Genomic DNA, 18,797 nt, shown 5'->3' with positions numbered 1-18,797 from the left:
GCTCAAGATCAAAGCCTATTAACCCGGAACTACCAGGCCAATGTGATGAAAAATGGAGCAGACCCAAAATGCCGATTCTGCAACGATATGATTGAAACAGTGGACTACCTAATCTCTGGATGTAAAGTCTTAGCTCCAGTGGAGTATAAATTAAGACATGACAGAGTTGGCCAATATCTACACTGGCTAATAAGTCGGCATTACAATATCAAAACTGCCGGCAAGTGGTATAATCACCACCCTGAGGCTGTAACTGAAGGGGAAAATGTAACCATTCTGTGGGACTTTCCAATACATACAGACCGAACCATCAAGGCCAATAAACCAGATATTGTTGTGAAAGACCAAAACAATAAAGTTTGCTTATTGATCGACATGAGCATCCCCTGTGATCATAATATCTCAGCGAAAGAGTTTGACAAGCTCAGAAAATATAAAGACCTACTCATTGAAATTGAGAAAATGTGGCATCTCAAGGCGGTTACAATACCAGTGATCGTAGGAGCACTAGGAATGATCAAGAAGGGAACCGAAAATTATATGAGAATGATCCCTGGCTTACCATCCCTGCAAGAAGTGCAAAAGATTGTCTTAACTGGTACATCACACGTATTGAGAAGAGCATTGTCGATGTGATAACTGTTGCTGCTCATGTATTTGAATTTAACTTTAAAAAAAAAAAAAAATTAACGAACTACTGAGTTTGGTTTAATGGCCTACCAATGTATACTATGAGTTTCTTTGCCCTAGGAGTCGGGAAGACACTCGGCAAGAAATGGAAGCAAATTTGAAAGAAGAAGGAAAAAAATAATAATAATAATATATGGATGACCTAAAATTGTATGCTACAAATGATAAACAGCTGGAAACACAACTAAAGACAGTTCATGGATTTACCAAAGAAATAGATAAGAAATTTGGATTAGAAAAATGCACCAAAGTAACCCTGAAAAGAGGAAAACTAGTTAAGAGTAGCAACATCACACTAGATAAAACCAATGAAATAACAGGATTAGACTAAAGCCAAACTTATAAATACTTAGGAATCCATGAACTAGATAAGACACAACACACACAAATGAAAGAGAAAATAAAGAAAGAATACTATACACGAGTTAGATGAATACTAAACACAGAGCTCAATACTAAAAACAAGATAATAGGTATTAACACTTCAGCCGTTGCAGGTGTAAGTTACAGCTAAAATATCCTTAACTGGACACTAAATGAACTGACCAAAATAGATAGGAAAACAAGAAAAATAATGACAGGATCAAAGATGCATCACCCAAAATCTGACATAGAAAGGATATATATACAACGTATAGAAGGTGGTAAAGGCCTTATACAGCTGGAAATCTATTATAAAATAACCACCATAGGACTGCAAAAATATCTACTTCAGAAGCAAGGAAAACTGATACAAATAGCGGCAAAACACGAGCAAAACAAAAGCTGTTCCCAGTATTTAAGGAAGCTGACAAATACAAACAGGAAATCATACCACCTAACAATAAGAAGAGAAGAAGAAGAAGAAGAAGAGAGAAGAAGAAGAAGAAGAAAGAAGAAGAAGAAGAAGAGAAGAAAAGAAGAAGAAGAAAGAAGAAGAAAGAAGAAGAGAAGAAGAAGAAGAAGAAGAAGAAGAAGAAGAAGAGAAGAAGAAGAAAGAAGAAGAAGAAGAAGAAGAAGAAGAAAGAAGAGAAGAAGAAGAAGAAGAAGAAGAAGAAGAAGAAGAAGAAGAAGAAGAAGAAGAAAAAGAAGAAGAAGAAGAAGAAGAAGAAGAAGAAGAAACAAAAGCTATAAAACAAATGAAATCCAAACTAAAACTAGAGCAGCAACGGACCATGATAAAACGATGGCAAGAAAAGCCCCTTCATGGCAAATACTGGGCTAAACTAAATGCAAAAGAAATAGACAAAGAAAAGTCCCAGCAATGGTTGAGAAGCTCAGGACTCAAAGCAGAGACAGAGGGATTTTTTAATTGCAGCACAAGACCAAAGCCTCCTCACCAGAAATTACCAAAAACATATAATGAAAAGAAATATAACAAGTAACTGCATAATATGTGGAGATGGACAAGAAACAATAAATCATATTATCTGTGGCTGCCCAGTCCTGGCTAAGAATGAATATATTAACAGACACGACAGAGTTGGGACCTTCATACACTGGAAGCTATCCCAACATTATGGAATAACAACAGAAAAAAGATGGTATAGGCACATCCCAGAAAAGGACACAAAAAACGAGAAAGCCACAATACTCTGGGATATGCCAATACACACAGATAGAGAAATTAAGGCCAACAGTCCAGATATAGTTGTCAGAGATCATGAAGAAAAAAATGCTTTCTAATTGACGTATCAATACCAGCAGATGACAACGTGTCTCTAAAAGAAATGGAGAAACTTTCAAAATACAAAGACCTGGAAATAGAGGTAACTCGAATGTGGAATCTAAAAACAGAAACAATTCCTATCATAGTAGGTGCATTAGGCATGATAAAAAATATTCAGACAAATACTTAACAAAAACACCAGGACTTACAAACACGTATAACATACAGAAAATTGCACTACTAGGCACTGCACACATCCTACGCAAAACACTTTCAATACAGTAACCATCAGAGCTTCACAACAAATCACAGCACATACCCAAGTCACACAGAGCTGCGCTCGGTAGTGAAGTGAAAGCACGATATAAAAAATATACTACTAAATAATAATAATAATAATAATAATAATAATAATAATAATAATAATAATAATAATAATAATAATAATAATGATGTTACGCTACACATGGTCATCTGATACCACCATGGGTTCCAGCACAAACAGCCTCCAGTTTGCTAGCTCAGCAAGTCAACTGCCTAGAACATGAAGAGGCAGTAGCGAAAAGCCAGAAAACCGTTGCGAATTGTCAAAGTAAAATATTCTTTAAAAAATCATTTAACAACACAAAGAGTTCTTTTTTCTTTCTTTTTCTTTTAAAGCATTTAACAACAACATTTAGCGATAACAAGCAGTTCTTTCATTTACCTCTGCGATGTTCATATTCCTGGCTGTGTCGTTCGCTCCTACCGTTCCCTGTTTGAATTCTTCCTCCCACCAACTCCCTCTAGCTCCACTGCATAAAATGTGCGAGTTTCCTGCTAGGCGGCTGGTCTCTCCCTGTCCTCACAACTCGATGGTTACCTGTATATATCAGGTGATGCTGCCAGAAAGACAGGTATATCACCGGTAATACAGTGCCTGTTTATCTTACAAAGTGGGTTACTCTGTCGTTGTTCCTCGTTGTTTTTCGTGACCGTAGCGGTCGAGAGATCAATTACCTACAGTTATAAGAAACCGAGCTTTCTGACAAGACAATCGAAATCCCGCTGGCATGAATAACTAGAGCACTGTTTCAAACCCAGTGAATGGCAAAGGGATATGTGTCAATATCACCCCTCCCTGTGTTCAATATTTTTTATTCCCTTCTCTAAAATTTGAAACCAGATAGCGATGTTCGCATCGTGTGAACGTGAAATCATCAGGATATTATTTTTCTTTCCATTCGAAAGACGAATAATAATAATATTTATACTACTACTACTACTACTACTACTACTACTACTACTACTACTACTACTACTACTACTACTACTACTACTAATAATAATAATAATAATAATAATAATAATAAATGCCCTGATGCAGTACCAGGCAGTGGCTCTCGTGGCTTCTGATCTTAACTGATTGGAAGTGTTATCATGTACATTGTTTTGTCTTGGTATAAAAGATGGGCTACAGCAAATATTCTGCTCAATACCACAGATTTACTTGTCAGTTGTTTGACCTTAACCAGTTGAGCATGTCCCTTAGTGGCTGACGATATGTGCATCTCTGATCACGAGCAGAAGTAGTGGGGGAGCATCATAGCCATGCGTTGAGAGGGATTGTTTGGGGTTTGAATAATTCACCTCTGTAAACATGGGTGTTTCGTTCAACATCCTTAAACAACCCTTATTCAGGGACCTTTTAAATGGGATGGGTTACTCGACTAAAAGAAAATTCTAACTGGGACCCACCTGCAAGATCATGCGCGGTTATTTTGATATGAGATCACCATGTCGCGCACATATGGTTGTGATCCATGTGCCTGGTGTACCCTTATCAGACGGGTAGTCATGATGGGTAAACTGGGCTTCGTATATTTGTAACCCAGTGTCACTTTGATGGCATGCACTGCTCTCTCACTCAATAATAATAATAATAATATAAAATATAAAGTAAATAAAAGTAAATAAAAGTAAATAGTAAATATAAGGACCTGGAAATCGAAATACAGAGGATGTGGAATCTTAAAACAAAAACTGTTCCTGTTATTGTAGGTGCCCTAGGTATGATAAAAAAGGGATATCAGAAACACCTAGACAATATCCCTGGAAAACCATGTCTCAAGGAAATCCAAAAGATTGTGCTAACAAGTACTACCCACATCCTTAGAAAAACCCTATCAATGTAAATGTTTGTGTTTGCATTACATGGAGATATATCTCTACTTCTCCTCCCCAAGCTTTCAGCTATATTCCAACAACTCTTAACCTTCACTTGCCCTAGGGAGCTGGGTGTGCCCCGGCAAGTGATTGCATCAAACATGCAGATTAAAAGTAAATGACAATAATAATAATAATAATAATAATAATAATAATAATAATAATAATAATAATAATAATAATAATAATAATAATAATAATAATGACAACAACAACAATAATGACTTGTTTACCTTTTGTACCATAGAGGACGGGAAATATTCCAGCAATACAAATGACTCCAGCCAAAACCATCATGCTAGTATGCAATTTTTTTCTTCCGACACGATTTAACAGAAGTATGCACAGAGTATAGGCCGGAAACTCGATAACCGAATTCAAAAAAAAATTCAAATAGAGATTGCCATACAATTTGCCAACATTAAGAGTAAGGCCGAAATATACCATACTCACAACCACCCTATAGAAAAGAAATGAAAGATTTTATACAATGTACAAAAATGCACAAAAATTTCAGATCAATCCCTGGTTAGATGGCTACGTAATTTCTTAGAGAGAATTATGATAATTTGAACATTGAGACCAACAGCAAGTAAAGTTATACAACTAACTGTCTAATATAGACAACTAAGATAACTACTGTAACATTTTGTTAGTTTGCCTCATGGTCCCCCGCAGACAAAATAGAAAATGTGTTGCCCCAGATGCACTGGAACAGCCACTCTGACCCACAAGGGCTCACACTTGCGGATAGCTGTATCCACCCTGATAGTGGTGAGCAGGGATGTGGTTGAGGGTCTGGGAATGCTAGAAGTCTCCACTGACGCAGGCTTGACCACAAACCTGTCAGAGAATGGCCAATACTTTAATTACCTACATTTAGGGGCATCAGACTGTGTTCAGCTTTAACCCTTTCGTTACCATGGTTTTGTTAAAAAATGTTAGTTTCAATTAATTTTGAAAATAAAGAAGAATTTAATAATATGAGTTGCCCGTAATTAAGACTGAAACACAAATAAACATGAAATTTTAATGGAAAATTTCAAATTAGATCAAACAGGAAGTCTGTATGATACAACAAGGGACATTCTCATGTGGCTTGATATCAAAAGGGTCAACTAAGTTTTTACTTCTCATTTTATCCTTCTTTGCTTTGCTCTAAAAAGAGTTCCTGTATTTCATCTTCATGTAAGCATCCTTGCACACTTAGTATCTTTGATATTCTTTCAAGTTTAACTCTACATGGATTTCTTGCAAGAAAACTTCCACAAATATCTGCATCATTCTGATCAATATAGGTGCATGCATGGCTGCGTGGTAAGAAGCTTGCTCTCAAACACATGGCTCCACCTTGAACAAGTGTCTTCTACTCTAACCATAGGCTGGCTAAAGCCATGTGAGTGGACTTAGTAAACGGAAACTGAAAGAAGCCCATCACATATATATATATATGTATATATATTGAGAGAGAGAGAGACAGAGAGAGGGAGAGAAGGAGAGCTTTGTGTGTGTCTTTGTCTATGTATTTGTTCCCCTACCACCATCCGTTGTCCAGTGCTGGTTTGTTTGTATTCCCATAACTTAATGGTTAAAAAAAGAAATAGAATAAGCATCAGGCATAACAAATTCTGGAGCCAATTAATTCAAGTATAAGTTTTTCAAGGCCTGCAGTCAATGGTCGCAGTCAAATGTGAGAAACGAGTAAGCGATAAAAGATAAAGAACACACAGAAAATGGCAAATGTAATATCACTAACCAGTTTAGCATCAGAATTAGGGTCCGTTTTAGAAGCTGAGGAATGGTAAACATTTTCCAGATTTCTACCTTTTTCTCGTTCGATGAGGAAATGTTGACGATTTCTGTTGGAGGCAAAACTGTTTTATTCAGTTTGGCGATGTTGCTAAGAATTAAGTTGGCATCTTTTGTTCTCTTTTTATTGAGGAGCCATCGGGGAGACTCGTCTAGGAACCTTGCAAATAGAAAACGGAAAATACAACCACATACACACATATATATGAACACACACTCATATATACATACATGCATACATACATACATGCATACATACATACATGCATACATACATACATACAAACAGACAAATAAGTAAACAGACATTTGTTCAAGGTGCCATACAGTGAGACTGAACCCAGAACCATGTGGTTGGGAAGCGAACGTCTTACCACACAGCCACACCTGCATCTTTGATGTTAATAAAGGTGTTTAAAAGTCAGGTGAAGCCTGTATTTAAAGCTTCTTAAGTTACTCGTCTCTAAACATCGCCCCAAAAGAAGAACTAATCTACAAAATTGGATTCAAACGAAGGTACAGGGGTTAGATCAGCGTTTTCCTTCCCCTAGAAAGATAGCTAAACAAAGATTAAGAGTTTCTCACTCCCAGCTGTCCTTTGATGGGTTTTGCTTCTCTTCCTGGAGGGTGTCCAATATAAACACACCCCACTCCCACCCCCTTCCCAAACTAACTTGTTAGGGTTGCAAGTTTAGTCGCCAACTATGTAACGGGTTGTATATACATATACACATACGTGCACCCTAACACATACACATACACGTACTTATACTCACATATCCATTCATCTACCCATATATACATCCATACATATATACATATATGCACCCATATATACTAAAGTACGTCCGTATATATAAATCCATGCACCCATACATTCATTTACTCATACGTACATACATGCATACATACCTTGATACATACACCCAGCCATATATACACCCAACCATACATACATACGTACATGCATGCATCAATATACACTTACATATATACATACACTCATCCAGCTATACATATACATAGACATCCATACACTCGTACATACATAGATCCATTGAGCATACACCCATATATGCACGCACATATCCATCCATCCACCGATACACACATGCATACCTACCAGATATAGACGATTCCGAGCACCAGTGACGGGACTGATATTATGATCACCACCGGCTTCCAGGTCCTCACAAAGTAAGTCAGCAGAGAAAGGATTATGTATCCAATGGTAAATACCATTTGGATGGCAATGGATGATTTCATTCTACTGTCCACCGAAGACACTTCAGAAGCTAGAATTTGAAAGAATGATGACGAGGAAAAATGATGACAACAATACGAATATGATGATGAAAAGAATTAATTATATTACACATACGCGCGCGCATTTATGTATATATATATATATATATATATGTGTGTGTGTGTGTGTGTGTTTGTGTGTGTGTATTTATATATATATATATATATATATATATATATATATATATATATATATATATATATATATATATATATATATATATATAATATAACATTCTAAGAAAAGCCAACTTAGCATTAAACCTTTGTTGACGTCAGTCGATAACGAAAGAATAAAAATAAACATATGAATTCTACGTCACGTCATCCAGAAATATTGAGATCCTACATCACAACAATCAGTTATCTATATACTAAATATAATAAAAATTTTTAGAAAATTCATGCTTATTATATAAGAATTGAAATATTTAAGGGTTTTCCAAAATTTGTGTCACCATTTCAATGTAAAATTGCCATTAAAATTTAATAGTGTTAATTTAGAAGTAATTACATAATACCTTTGTTTTCAAGAGAAAGATCGCATGTAGAATGTCCAATATTTTACAATAATGGAACACTTTAAATCATACTTAATGTTCCTGTCTTTTAAATCCCAAATGCATTTACTAAGATTTGTAGAATTACCTCTTCTTCCATACTTAAGTGAATGACACTGATTATGAAATCTAGATTTCCAAATTGTAGCAGATGAACCTGTGTAATAATAAGTATGATCCCCTTTTATTACCTTACATTGATACATTACATTTTTCATTAAGCGCTGATTTTCTAAAGGACAGACAATTTTTGCTTTTATAATCACTCAGGCATTATTCACTTGTATTTGGTGTTGATGATTAAAAGAACTTCAAAGAGTCCTCCTGTCAGAATTAGTTGTTAAGACAGGATTATTATAACTGTATTATCAGAATCGGAATTACTTTTACTCAAAGAGTCGAGTTCTTGTTTTAAAAAATATATCATTAGAGTTTATTTCGCAATTCACACTATCGATTCTAATCTTGTTTACAGATTTTGAGTTGCCATCAAGAATATGCATGGATACGAGATTTTCTGTAAGCGTGACGATGACCTGCCTTTCGTTCTTGATCTTGACAATGGTTTTGAAACGGCAAACTTTGAGCTGCATTTTCATCTTGGGGAAGTGCGCAGGTGCAAGATCTGACGAATATGGCAGGTGTGGAAGCGATGCCATGTTGCTTTGGCGGGAAAATCACAGGTGAGGAGAGCTCGGTGACAGGGGGCACTGCCGTCGTTATGAATTTTAATTCTTTCTTCTCCACAAATCCGATCGCTTTCGCCGAATGTCCTCCCTCAAACGCTTCAAAACCTCGTTCGTTGCCATCCGTCCATCCTCAGACACAAGCGGATCAATGCTCTCCACATTTCCGGTAGGTGACGCTCGTGGCAGGTCTTCCTGATCGTTCATCCTCTCCCAGGGACGTTCTTCCTCTTTTGAAGCATCCGCGCCACTTGAAACTGCGAACAACTCATTGCCTCATCATCGTAAGATTCCTGAAGCATGCTCAATGTCTCTGTAGGAGACTTCGCAAGTTTGACGCAAAATTTCACGTTGGTTCTTTGTTCCAACTTCCTGTCCTTGACAGAAAGTGCAGACTACACCATACTCGTGATCTCAAGAACACAAATTTTACAACTTGCGAACACAGCAATGTCGCATGGCACACTGCCTCATGAAGACTGTTGCCTTTCCACTCAGAGCAACGTAACATTTCTTGCGTAATGAGATAAAACAAAGTTGTTGATATGATTAAAACATCTGAAAGGGCTCCTTCTAATCGATGAGAACAGACAAAGAATAAACGACAGAACATAATTGAACTTGCATTCAAATTCAAAAGTGGACATTTATGGTGTTTTATTGTTGTTTGCTTACCAAAGACAACTGAGGGAACATAGGATCCAGCACCACCAACAGCAGTGAGAAAACGGAACACATATATGGCATAAATATTGGAGATGAAGGCCATTGCTATTCCAGTTGACCCTTGCAAAAATACACACACAATTACCACTTTCTTTCGACCAAATCTGAAAAAGATTAATAAGACAAACTTAAATTTCATTTGGTTAAACACACAAACACACACACATACGAGGTGTACTCAAAAGGTATCCAAATCTAATGTCACGTGGGCAAAATCCTTTGGATGGGCGGTGACAAAACCCTTCTTGCGCCTGTTGGCTGCATCAGTTCTCAGCTGTTATGCCTAAAGTACAGATATGTACTTTCTCACTTGGATTTTCATGTTTGGCCAAAAGCTTGGTGGTATCAAGCTCAAACCATCCAGAGAATTCAACAAACCATTGGCGATATGATACCATGGACAAAACTTAAATCAAGGAGTGGTATAACTGCTCCAAACATGGTTTCTACTGAGTGGTGAGGGAGGCATGTTCAGGCAGGCCATCCACAGGCGGATACGAGGCGGTGTGTGAGAAGATTTGGTGAATAGTTATGAAAGGACATCATGTAACAATATAGGAAATTACTTATGAAGGAAGTTATCCATGAATTCCATAGAATCTTTAAATCATCAGATCTTTTGTCCCCCATTTTCCCTTTTGTGAAATTACTTTGGTGAAGAGTTCTTTTATATTATTTGCTTATATTTTCATATATTTTTTGTATTATTTTTACTTCACCTCTTGTTATTTTTTCTTGTTACTTTGCTTAAATTAAGGATGGGGAATTCCTGAATTTCTTTCTAGCATTTGAACTTAATTGATATGAGGATATCCAAATGCGATGAACATTTTTTTGTATAATGATAGCAACACAATATATCTTCACTTTGATATTTACTTCTATTGCCCAAATCCATGTAATTTCGTCCAATTCTGGCCTTAAGTACACTGTATATATAAAGAGTGGACTTTATTGTGTATATTTAAAGTTCAACAGTTGATGTTCCGCTAATCAGATGACCTAGCTTTCTTTATTTGCATTAATTTGTGAAGAAACGGTTGTGCTGTTTATTCACGTGTCTTTTACTTGTTTCAGTCTTTCGAATGTGGCCATGCTGGGGCACTGCCTTGAGGAATGTCTAGTCAAATGAAACGATCCCATTACTTTTTTCTCAAGCCTGGTACTAATCTTATTCTATGTAGAAATTTATAAACGTTTAGGTATTTCTCAGCCAGAATTTACCATCTACCTACATTCTTTTGTTAGAAACAAAACGTTGAGGCACCCGATTACTAAGGACTTGAATACTGGACTTTGTACCTTTGACCTTTGCATTGTCAAATCCAATACATCCAATAATACCAAAAGCAAAAACAATACTCTCCCACCTCGTGCCTACCTAACAAAAGAGAAACACCTACACACTTGTCTACAAATTTCTACCTGCATGAATAAATTCTAAACAATAACATCGTCCCACATTTAATCAATTAAAATTTCTCCAAAACACCTCTCCATAATAACTAGCCATAAAAACGTGATGACCACTCCACTCAAACCCACACACAAAAAGAAGATTCTAGCTCAGACTATATCAAGGCAAGACTAACTCTAATGCATTGCAGTCGGACAGTGGCTTAGCTACCCGAAACTTCGAAGTCACTGTCAGCAACATTCTTGCTTAAGAATTATAAATATTCATTTATATATATATATATATATATACACAAACACATTCAACACCTACCCACCACACACACACACACGTACACCCACCTACATATATATATATGAAGCGTAAATAAGTAACAGGTGTGTCCAGACTTCAATGCATTACGACCGTTTCAAGTGGATCCATTTAATCGATCAACAAGGACATTACATCAATTTGAAAGAAATCGCTCTCCTCAGTTGTAAATGACTATATAGATTTACAGCATAAAGGATAAACCATTTTTAGAATTTTTAGCAAATTTTTACCATTTGTAGAAATTAAAATAATTACATTGATTCCTTATTACATTGTTTCTTTATTTATTACATTATTATATTACAAATATAACACAAGGAAACTATGTAATTATTTTCGATTCTAGTATTGATAGATTGTTACTAAAATTCTAAAAATGGTTTATCCTTTCTGCTGGAAATCTACATATTCATTTAATTCTGAGGAGAGCTGTTTTTTCAAACTAATGTTATGTTTTCATCGATCGATTAAATGGAACCGCTTGAAACGGCCGTAATGCATTGATACCGGGACATCCTTCCTACCAATACGCAGGTTGTTCAACTAACCTCGAGGTGTGTGGACTATACCGAACTGGCTTGGTGCCTCAATTGAAGTACCTATTTCAACTGAAGCTTAATTATATCACACACATACCCCCCCACACACACACAGACACAGGAGTGGGTGTGTGCTAAGAAGCTTCCTCACCAACCATATAGTTCCGAGTTCAGTCCCACTGCGTGACACGTTGGGTAAGTGTCTTCTACTATAGCCTCGGACCGACCAAGGCCTTGTGAGTGGCTTTGGTAGACGGAATCTGAAAGAAGCCCATCGTATATGTGTGTGTGTGTGTGTGTGTGTGTGTGTGTGTGTGTGTGCCTGTTTGTGTTTTCCACCCCACCATCGCTTGATAAACGACGTTGGTATTCACGTTCCCGTAACTTAGTGGTTCGGCAAAAGTAACCGATAGAATAAGTACTAGACATACAAAGATTAAGTCCTGGGGTCGATTTGTACGACTGCAGGCGGTGCTCCAGCATAGCCGCAGTCAAATGAATGCAAGAAGTAAAGAATATATATGTGTGTGTGTGTGTTTGCGTGTATGAATATGTATGTATATGTGTGCTTGTGTGATAGGGGAGATAGAAAGATGCTCAATATAGACAAAGCGTAACAGAGCTGGAATGATGTGAACTTACATTCCAAAGTCTTTATCAAAAACTGAGTCTGTGAGTAAACGGTGGCCATAAGAGAAATCCATGTGAGCTGATAGGGAGAGAGGGATGTAGGCAGACACACCCAAGCGACTTTACCAGTGGCACTAGCTCGCTCTCTCTTTCTGTATATATATGTCCGTGTGTACGTGTGTGTGTGTATGCGTGTGTGTGGGTGCGTTTGTACGCGCGCGCGCATGTGTGTACCAATCTATATACATGTGTACATATTTATGTATGTATTTAAAGTATTATTCCCAGACCTGTAATAGAAGTACCTGTTAGGATTCCAGGTATGGTTTAATTAGCATGTAAATCACTGGGAATGAAGGACCCATTTTTCTTGTCAGAACTTCCTCTTAGGCAAAGGTAAACTTGTATATAAAAAACATTGAAGTGCAGTTGGCTTCTGGTCATCTCAGCCTCTGTTGTGCCTCTGGTTTTATGGCTGTTTACTCAGAAAAGTGGTTCTTCTCAAACCAAATCCATGCACAGGAACTTCTTGGACTCCCAGAACGTGTGCAAGGAGGTTTTGAACTTATGAAGTGGTCATGCTCGGTCATGAGTTAACATCCACAACCATATATACAGATTCATGCACTACACACACACACATATATATGAATTAGGCAAAAATATAAAATAGAATGCAAACACTAAACACACCAGCGTGGAGATATGATACACAGAACTTACCTGTCTGATAAAATTCCACAAACGACCATGGCAAAAAGGTAGCCCATGAAATAAAACGTAAAGGCGTGCCTTGCCAGAATCGCTTTATCGCAAACTAGATTCAGCTGCAATGAGAAATAGGAAAACTATTTAATGTATACATTTTATAATTTTGATAATAATAATTTTATATTTTGGAATTGTAGAAACACTGTTTCTTGGAGACAACTTTCATAGTCAGTGTGTATTCAAAGGACTTTGTTGTAGGAACAACGGTAATGTGACACTCCTTGAATCGATTGTATAATAGGGAAGGAGCTACAGTCACAGGGGCCACTGTTCATTGGCTCAGGAACAGTGCGAGTACAGCCACTAAAATTTGGTGGTGCAGGGGCAATGAAAACGCTTTAAAGAACCTCCTAAAAAGCTTTATCACCAAAACGAATGAGCATTTTTGGGTTGATTTGAAACATTATTTTCTGTGATGGGATTAATCCGATTTGACAAATATAATAATAATAATAATAATAATAATAATAATAATAATAATAATAATAATAATAATAATAATAATAATAAGACTTACCAAAAACTGAGCAAATATAAAGATCTTGAAATAGAAATCAGCAAAATGTGGAATCTGAAGACTAAAATAATATCTGTTGTCGTAGGTGCTGATCGTTACCTAACTCAACTACCAGGAAACCCCAAAATGGCAGAAATTCAAAAGATAGTGCTCATGGTAACTGCTCATATCCTACGCAAATACTTTCTATGTAATCTCAAGTTTTGAAACAAAGATAATTTTCGTTTTCTTTTTTTTGACATTCACTAGTACAACACAAAATACAAAACCAAATATATGGCACGAACTTCCAACCTGTTGTCTCTTGAGGTCTCTGGGTGAGACTTGGAGCCAACTTGTACAAATATAAAGCAAAAGTCAAACATATAATAAAAATAATAATAATAATAATAATGATAATAATAATAATAATAATAATAATAATAATAATAATAATAATAATAATAATAATAATAATAATAATAATGATAATAATAATAATAATAAGAAGAAGAACAACAACTAGCACTATGACCCGGCAACTATTATAATAATATAATAATAATAATAATAATAATAATAATAATAATAATAATAAATAATAATAATAATACTAATAATAATATTAATAATAATAATAATAATAATAATAATAATAATAATAATAATAATAATAATAATAATAATAATAATAATAGTAATAATAATAATAATCGTTTTGTCTTGGTATAAAAGATGGGCTACAGCAAATATTCTGCTCAATACCACAGATTTGCTTGTCAGTTGTTTGACCTTAACCAGTTGAGCATGTCCCTTAGTGGCTGACGATATGTGCATCTCTGATCACGAGCAGTAGTAGTGGGGGAGCATCATAGCCATGTGTTGAGAGGGATTCTTTGGGGTTTGAATAGTTCACCTCTGGAAACATGGGTGGTTCTTTCAACATCCTTAAACAACCCTTATTCAGGGACCGTTTGAGCGGGATGGGCTACTCAACCCGAAGAAAATTCTAACTGAGCCCCACCTGCAAGGTCATGTGCTGTTTATCTTGATATGAGATCACCATGTCGCGCACATATGGTTGTGATGCATGTGCCTGATGTACCTTTATCAGACGGGTAGTCATGATGGGTATATTGGGCTTCGTATATTTTACCCCAGTGTCACTTTGATGGCATGAACTGCTCTCTCACTCAATCGTAATAATAATAATAATTGTAATAATAATAGTAATAATAATAATAATAATAGTAATAATAATAATAATAATAATGATGATGATGATGAAAATAATAATAGTAATAATAATAATAATAATAATAATAATAATAATAGTAATACTAGTAATAATAATATTAATAATAGTGATAATAGTAATAATAATAATAATAATAATAATAATAGTAGTAGTTATAATAATAGTAATAATAATGATAATAATAATAATAATAGTAATAATAATAATAATGATAATGATGATGAAAATAATAATAGTAATAATAATAATAATAGTAATAATAGTAATAATAATAATAATAATAATAGTAATAATAGTAATAATAATAATAATAATAATAGTAATAATAGTAATAATAATAATAATAATAATAATAAACCTCTCTCAAAGCTGCTCAATGACGCGCAGTACGGGTATAAAATGTTTGATAAAAATATAAATCATCTCGTTTACATGGATGATTTAAAGCTTTTTGCAAAAAATGATCAACAACTCAAGGGCTTACTAGCGATAGTCAAACAATTCAGTGACGACATCAGAATGCAATTCGGCCTCGATAAATGTGCAAAGGCTACCTTTATCAAAGGAAAAATGACAGAAACATCTAACGTTAACCTTGACCAACAGAATGTCATAAAAGAACTAGACCCAGCGGAGAGCTACAAGTACCTAGGGGTAATTGAAGGGAACGGAATAAGGCATTCAGAGATGAAGGAAAGGATCATGAGAGAATGCTATCGAAGAGTGAGAGCAATACTCAAGACAGAGCTGAATGCAAGAAACAGGATCGAAGCAATCAATGCATTAGCTATACCAGTCGTGACTTACAGTTTCAATATTGTTAACTGGTCAATTACTGAAATATGTCAGCTCGACAGAAAAATAAGGAAACTGTTGACAATGCATAGAATGCACCACCCTAAGGCAGATACAGAACGACTCTATCTGCCAAGAAAAGAGGGAGGCCGTGGTCTTTTGCAACTGGCAATAACAATGAAGATTGCTACAATTGGCCTAGACACCTACCTGAAAAACTCTGAGGACTGGATGTTAAAACTTGTCTCAAAACATGAAAACAAGAAAGCATCATACTCAGTCACAAAACAGGCAAAGGAATATCTAAGTGAATTCCGAATACAACCAATTTCGGAATTAGAGATAGACATACAAGAAACAAGCACAGAAAAAGCTAGGCGCATGAAAACCCGTGCCAAAACTGCGGCCTTAGATATTCTGAATAATAAATGGCAAGAAAAACCTCTCTATGGCAAATACCCAAAGAGAGCGAATAATGCAGATATCGACAAAGCCCTGACCCATCAATGGCTAATGGCCTCTGGCTTAAAATCTGAAACAGAGGGGTTTATCATAGCAGCTCAAGATCAATGCCTACCAACAAGAAACTACCAGGCCAACATATTAAAGATCAGAAGCAGTCCAACGTGTCGTGTATGCAAGCAACAAAATGAAACCATCGACCATGTGGTCTCCAAGTGCAGTCTTCTAGCGCCTACAGAGTATCTCAACAGGCACGATAGAGCTGCACAATATATTCACTGGGTAATCTGTAAAAACCTGGATTTGCCCCATGAAAAAAAACTGGTGGGAACACAAACCACCCCCAGTGCTTGAAAATGACCACATCTCACTCCTCTGGAACTTCACCATTCAAACTGACAGGAAGATAGATGCAAATAGGCCAGACATCATATTGAAAGACTTCAAACAAAGAACATGCCTCCTCATTGATATGACTGTCCCAATCGATATAAACGTATCTGTCAGGACCTACCAAAAACTGAGCAAATATAAAGATCTTGAAATAGAAATCAGCAAAATGTGGAAGCTGAAGACTAAAACAATACCTGTTGTCATAGGTGCCCTGGGAATGATAGCAAAAGGGGCTGATAGCTACCTAACTCAGATACCAGGAACCCAAAAATGGCAGAAGTTCAAAAGATAGTGCTCATGGGAACTGCTCATATCCTACGCAAAATACTCTCTATGTAACCTCAAGGTTTAAAACAACCATAATTTCGGTTTAAAAAAAAAAAAAAAAAAACTTTTTTTTTTAGACATTCATTAGTACAACATCCCCACCCCCCAAATATATGGCACACTAGGTATAACAACAACATGAACTTCCAACCCTGTTGTCTCTTGAGGTCTCTGGGTGAGACTTGGAGCCAACTTGTACAAATATAAAGCAAAAGTCAAACATAGAATAATAATAATAATAATGATAATAATAATGATGATGATGATGATGAGGATGAGGATGATCCAAAAGAACCTTACCTGACTGGTGATTGAGGTGTGCGTATTGGTTTTATCATACACCCAAGAACTGCACATCTGTGTAGTTCGATTTCCATTTTCTGTGGTATTGGAATATATCAAACATTTTTCATAAACCACCTCCCCTTCATCCTCACTCTTTGGAATATATTCGTTGATCAGTTCTTCATGGCTTTCACTTTGGATTTTATACGTGTCGTTGTCGTAACCAGGAATAGCACACCTAGGAAAATATACAAAATAGGTTTCTTTGATCTTTCATTTAAATTTAGTTACATCTTCTGTAGCTTTCAGACTTGTGGACCTTACCATACATTTGAAAATATTTCGTTTGATGAATTTTATAGACAGAAATAAGTATTCTTATCTCGCTGCAGAGGTCCTGTGTACTGTCTCTCACTTAAGGCGACTGAATTATACTGAAACACTAGATATGTCATTGAATTGTGTGTATAGTTAACACAACGTCTCAAAGGGAGAAAAGTTTATTCAGGCAAAATCCAACAGCGTGAAACATTATTTACTTTTCAGGTCTGCTGGAATACACGCATCAGTGATCTGATTCTCACTGCTTTACATGCTATGGATAATTGAATATATAATATACATACGTATGTATGTGCATACAATCATGCACACACACGCATATGTATGAATATATATACGGTACTTTCCATTAATATCTCTCTCTTTCTCCCTCTCTCTCTATATATATAAATATATATATATTACACACACACACACACACACACACACACACACACACACACACACACATATATATATATATATATATATATATATATATATATATATATATATATATATGTATGTACCAGAGTAATCACAGAAATGCGAGTCAAGGTGGAAAAAATAGTACTCGATTACCAGTTCGTGTTTTCCCTCTCTTACTGTTGCTTTGCTTTATTAAAAACAGTAAAAATATCACAAAACCGTTACTCAGAGTTTCACGTTAGCGTTCGTCGGACAGTTTTGTTTAAAATGGAGCAAGATTAAGTTATATGCAAAAGGACGATTACTTTGCCAGATACACATTTGAAAATGGTTTTGTTTTATTGGTCTTTTCGACTAAAGGTCTTTTCAATAACCGGTTGCACGAAATAACATATTGCATTTGAAACTTATATTATAATAAGAATCGAAGAAAACCTTAAATCAAAAATAGCTTATGAAGGAAAAAGGCGTAAATACCCAGGGTAAATAATTAGCTGTAAAAATAATGATAAATTAATGAATTAAAATATATACCCGTTTAAAAAATTTTTCACACTAAATTACACGTACATTTAGCAATACATACACATACCAAACAATCTATAAACTAAACATACAGACGTAGGCACATGGCTACATATATATGCAGATATATATAGGCAAAACATAAGTTTATACAAATGCATATATATATATATAGGCGCAGGAGTGACTGTGTGGTAAGTAGCTA

The 18,797-nt window shown here is 35.7% G+C and overlaps 1 protein-coding gene across 1 annotated transcript in view; it reads right to left on the bottom strand.

The window, feature by feature from the left end:
* The window catches only part of LOC115215457 (organic cation transporter-like protein), a 31,354-nt gene extending 13,735 nt beyond the window's left edge, over window positions 1-17,619 (bottom strand). The window contains exons 1-6 of the mRNA XM_029784621.2: window positions 17,333-17,619; window positions 13,254-13,357; window positions 9,579-9,733; window positions 7,476-7,647; window positions 6,300-6,512; window positions 4,777-5,003 (exon numbers count right to left, since the gene is read on the bottom strand). Coding sequence (XP_029640481.2) covers window positions 4,777-5,003; window positions 6,300-6,512; window positions 7,476-7,647; window positions 9,579-9,733; window positions 13,254-13,357; window positions 17,333-17,389 — 928 coding nt within the window. The 5' untranslated portion in view covers window positions 17,390-17,619. The remainder of the gene's footprint in view (window positions 1-4,776; window positions 5,004-6,299; window positions 6,513-7,475; window positions 7,648-9,578; window positions 9,734-13,253; window positions 13,358-17,332) is intronic.
* Between the last annotated feature and the right edge of the window lie 1,178 nt (window positions 17,620-18,797).

Source organism: Octopus sinensis, linkage group LG9 (assembly GCF_006345805.1).
Source record: "Octopus sinensis linkage group LG9, ASM634580v1, whole genome shotgun sequence".
NCBI classification, from domain to species: Eukaryota; Metazoa; Mollusca; class Cephalopoda; order Octopoda; family Octopodidae; genus Octopus; species Octopus sinensis.
This window is presented reverse-complemented; position numbering and strand designations above follow the sequence as displayed.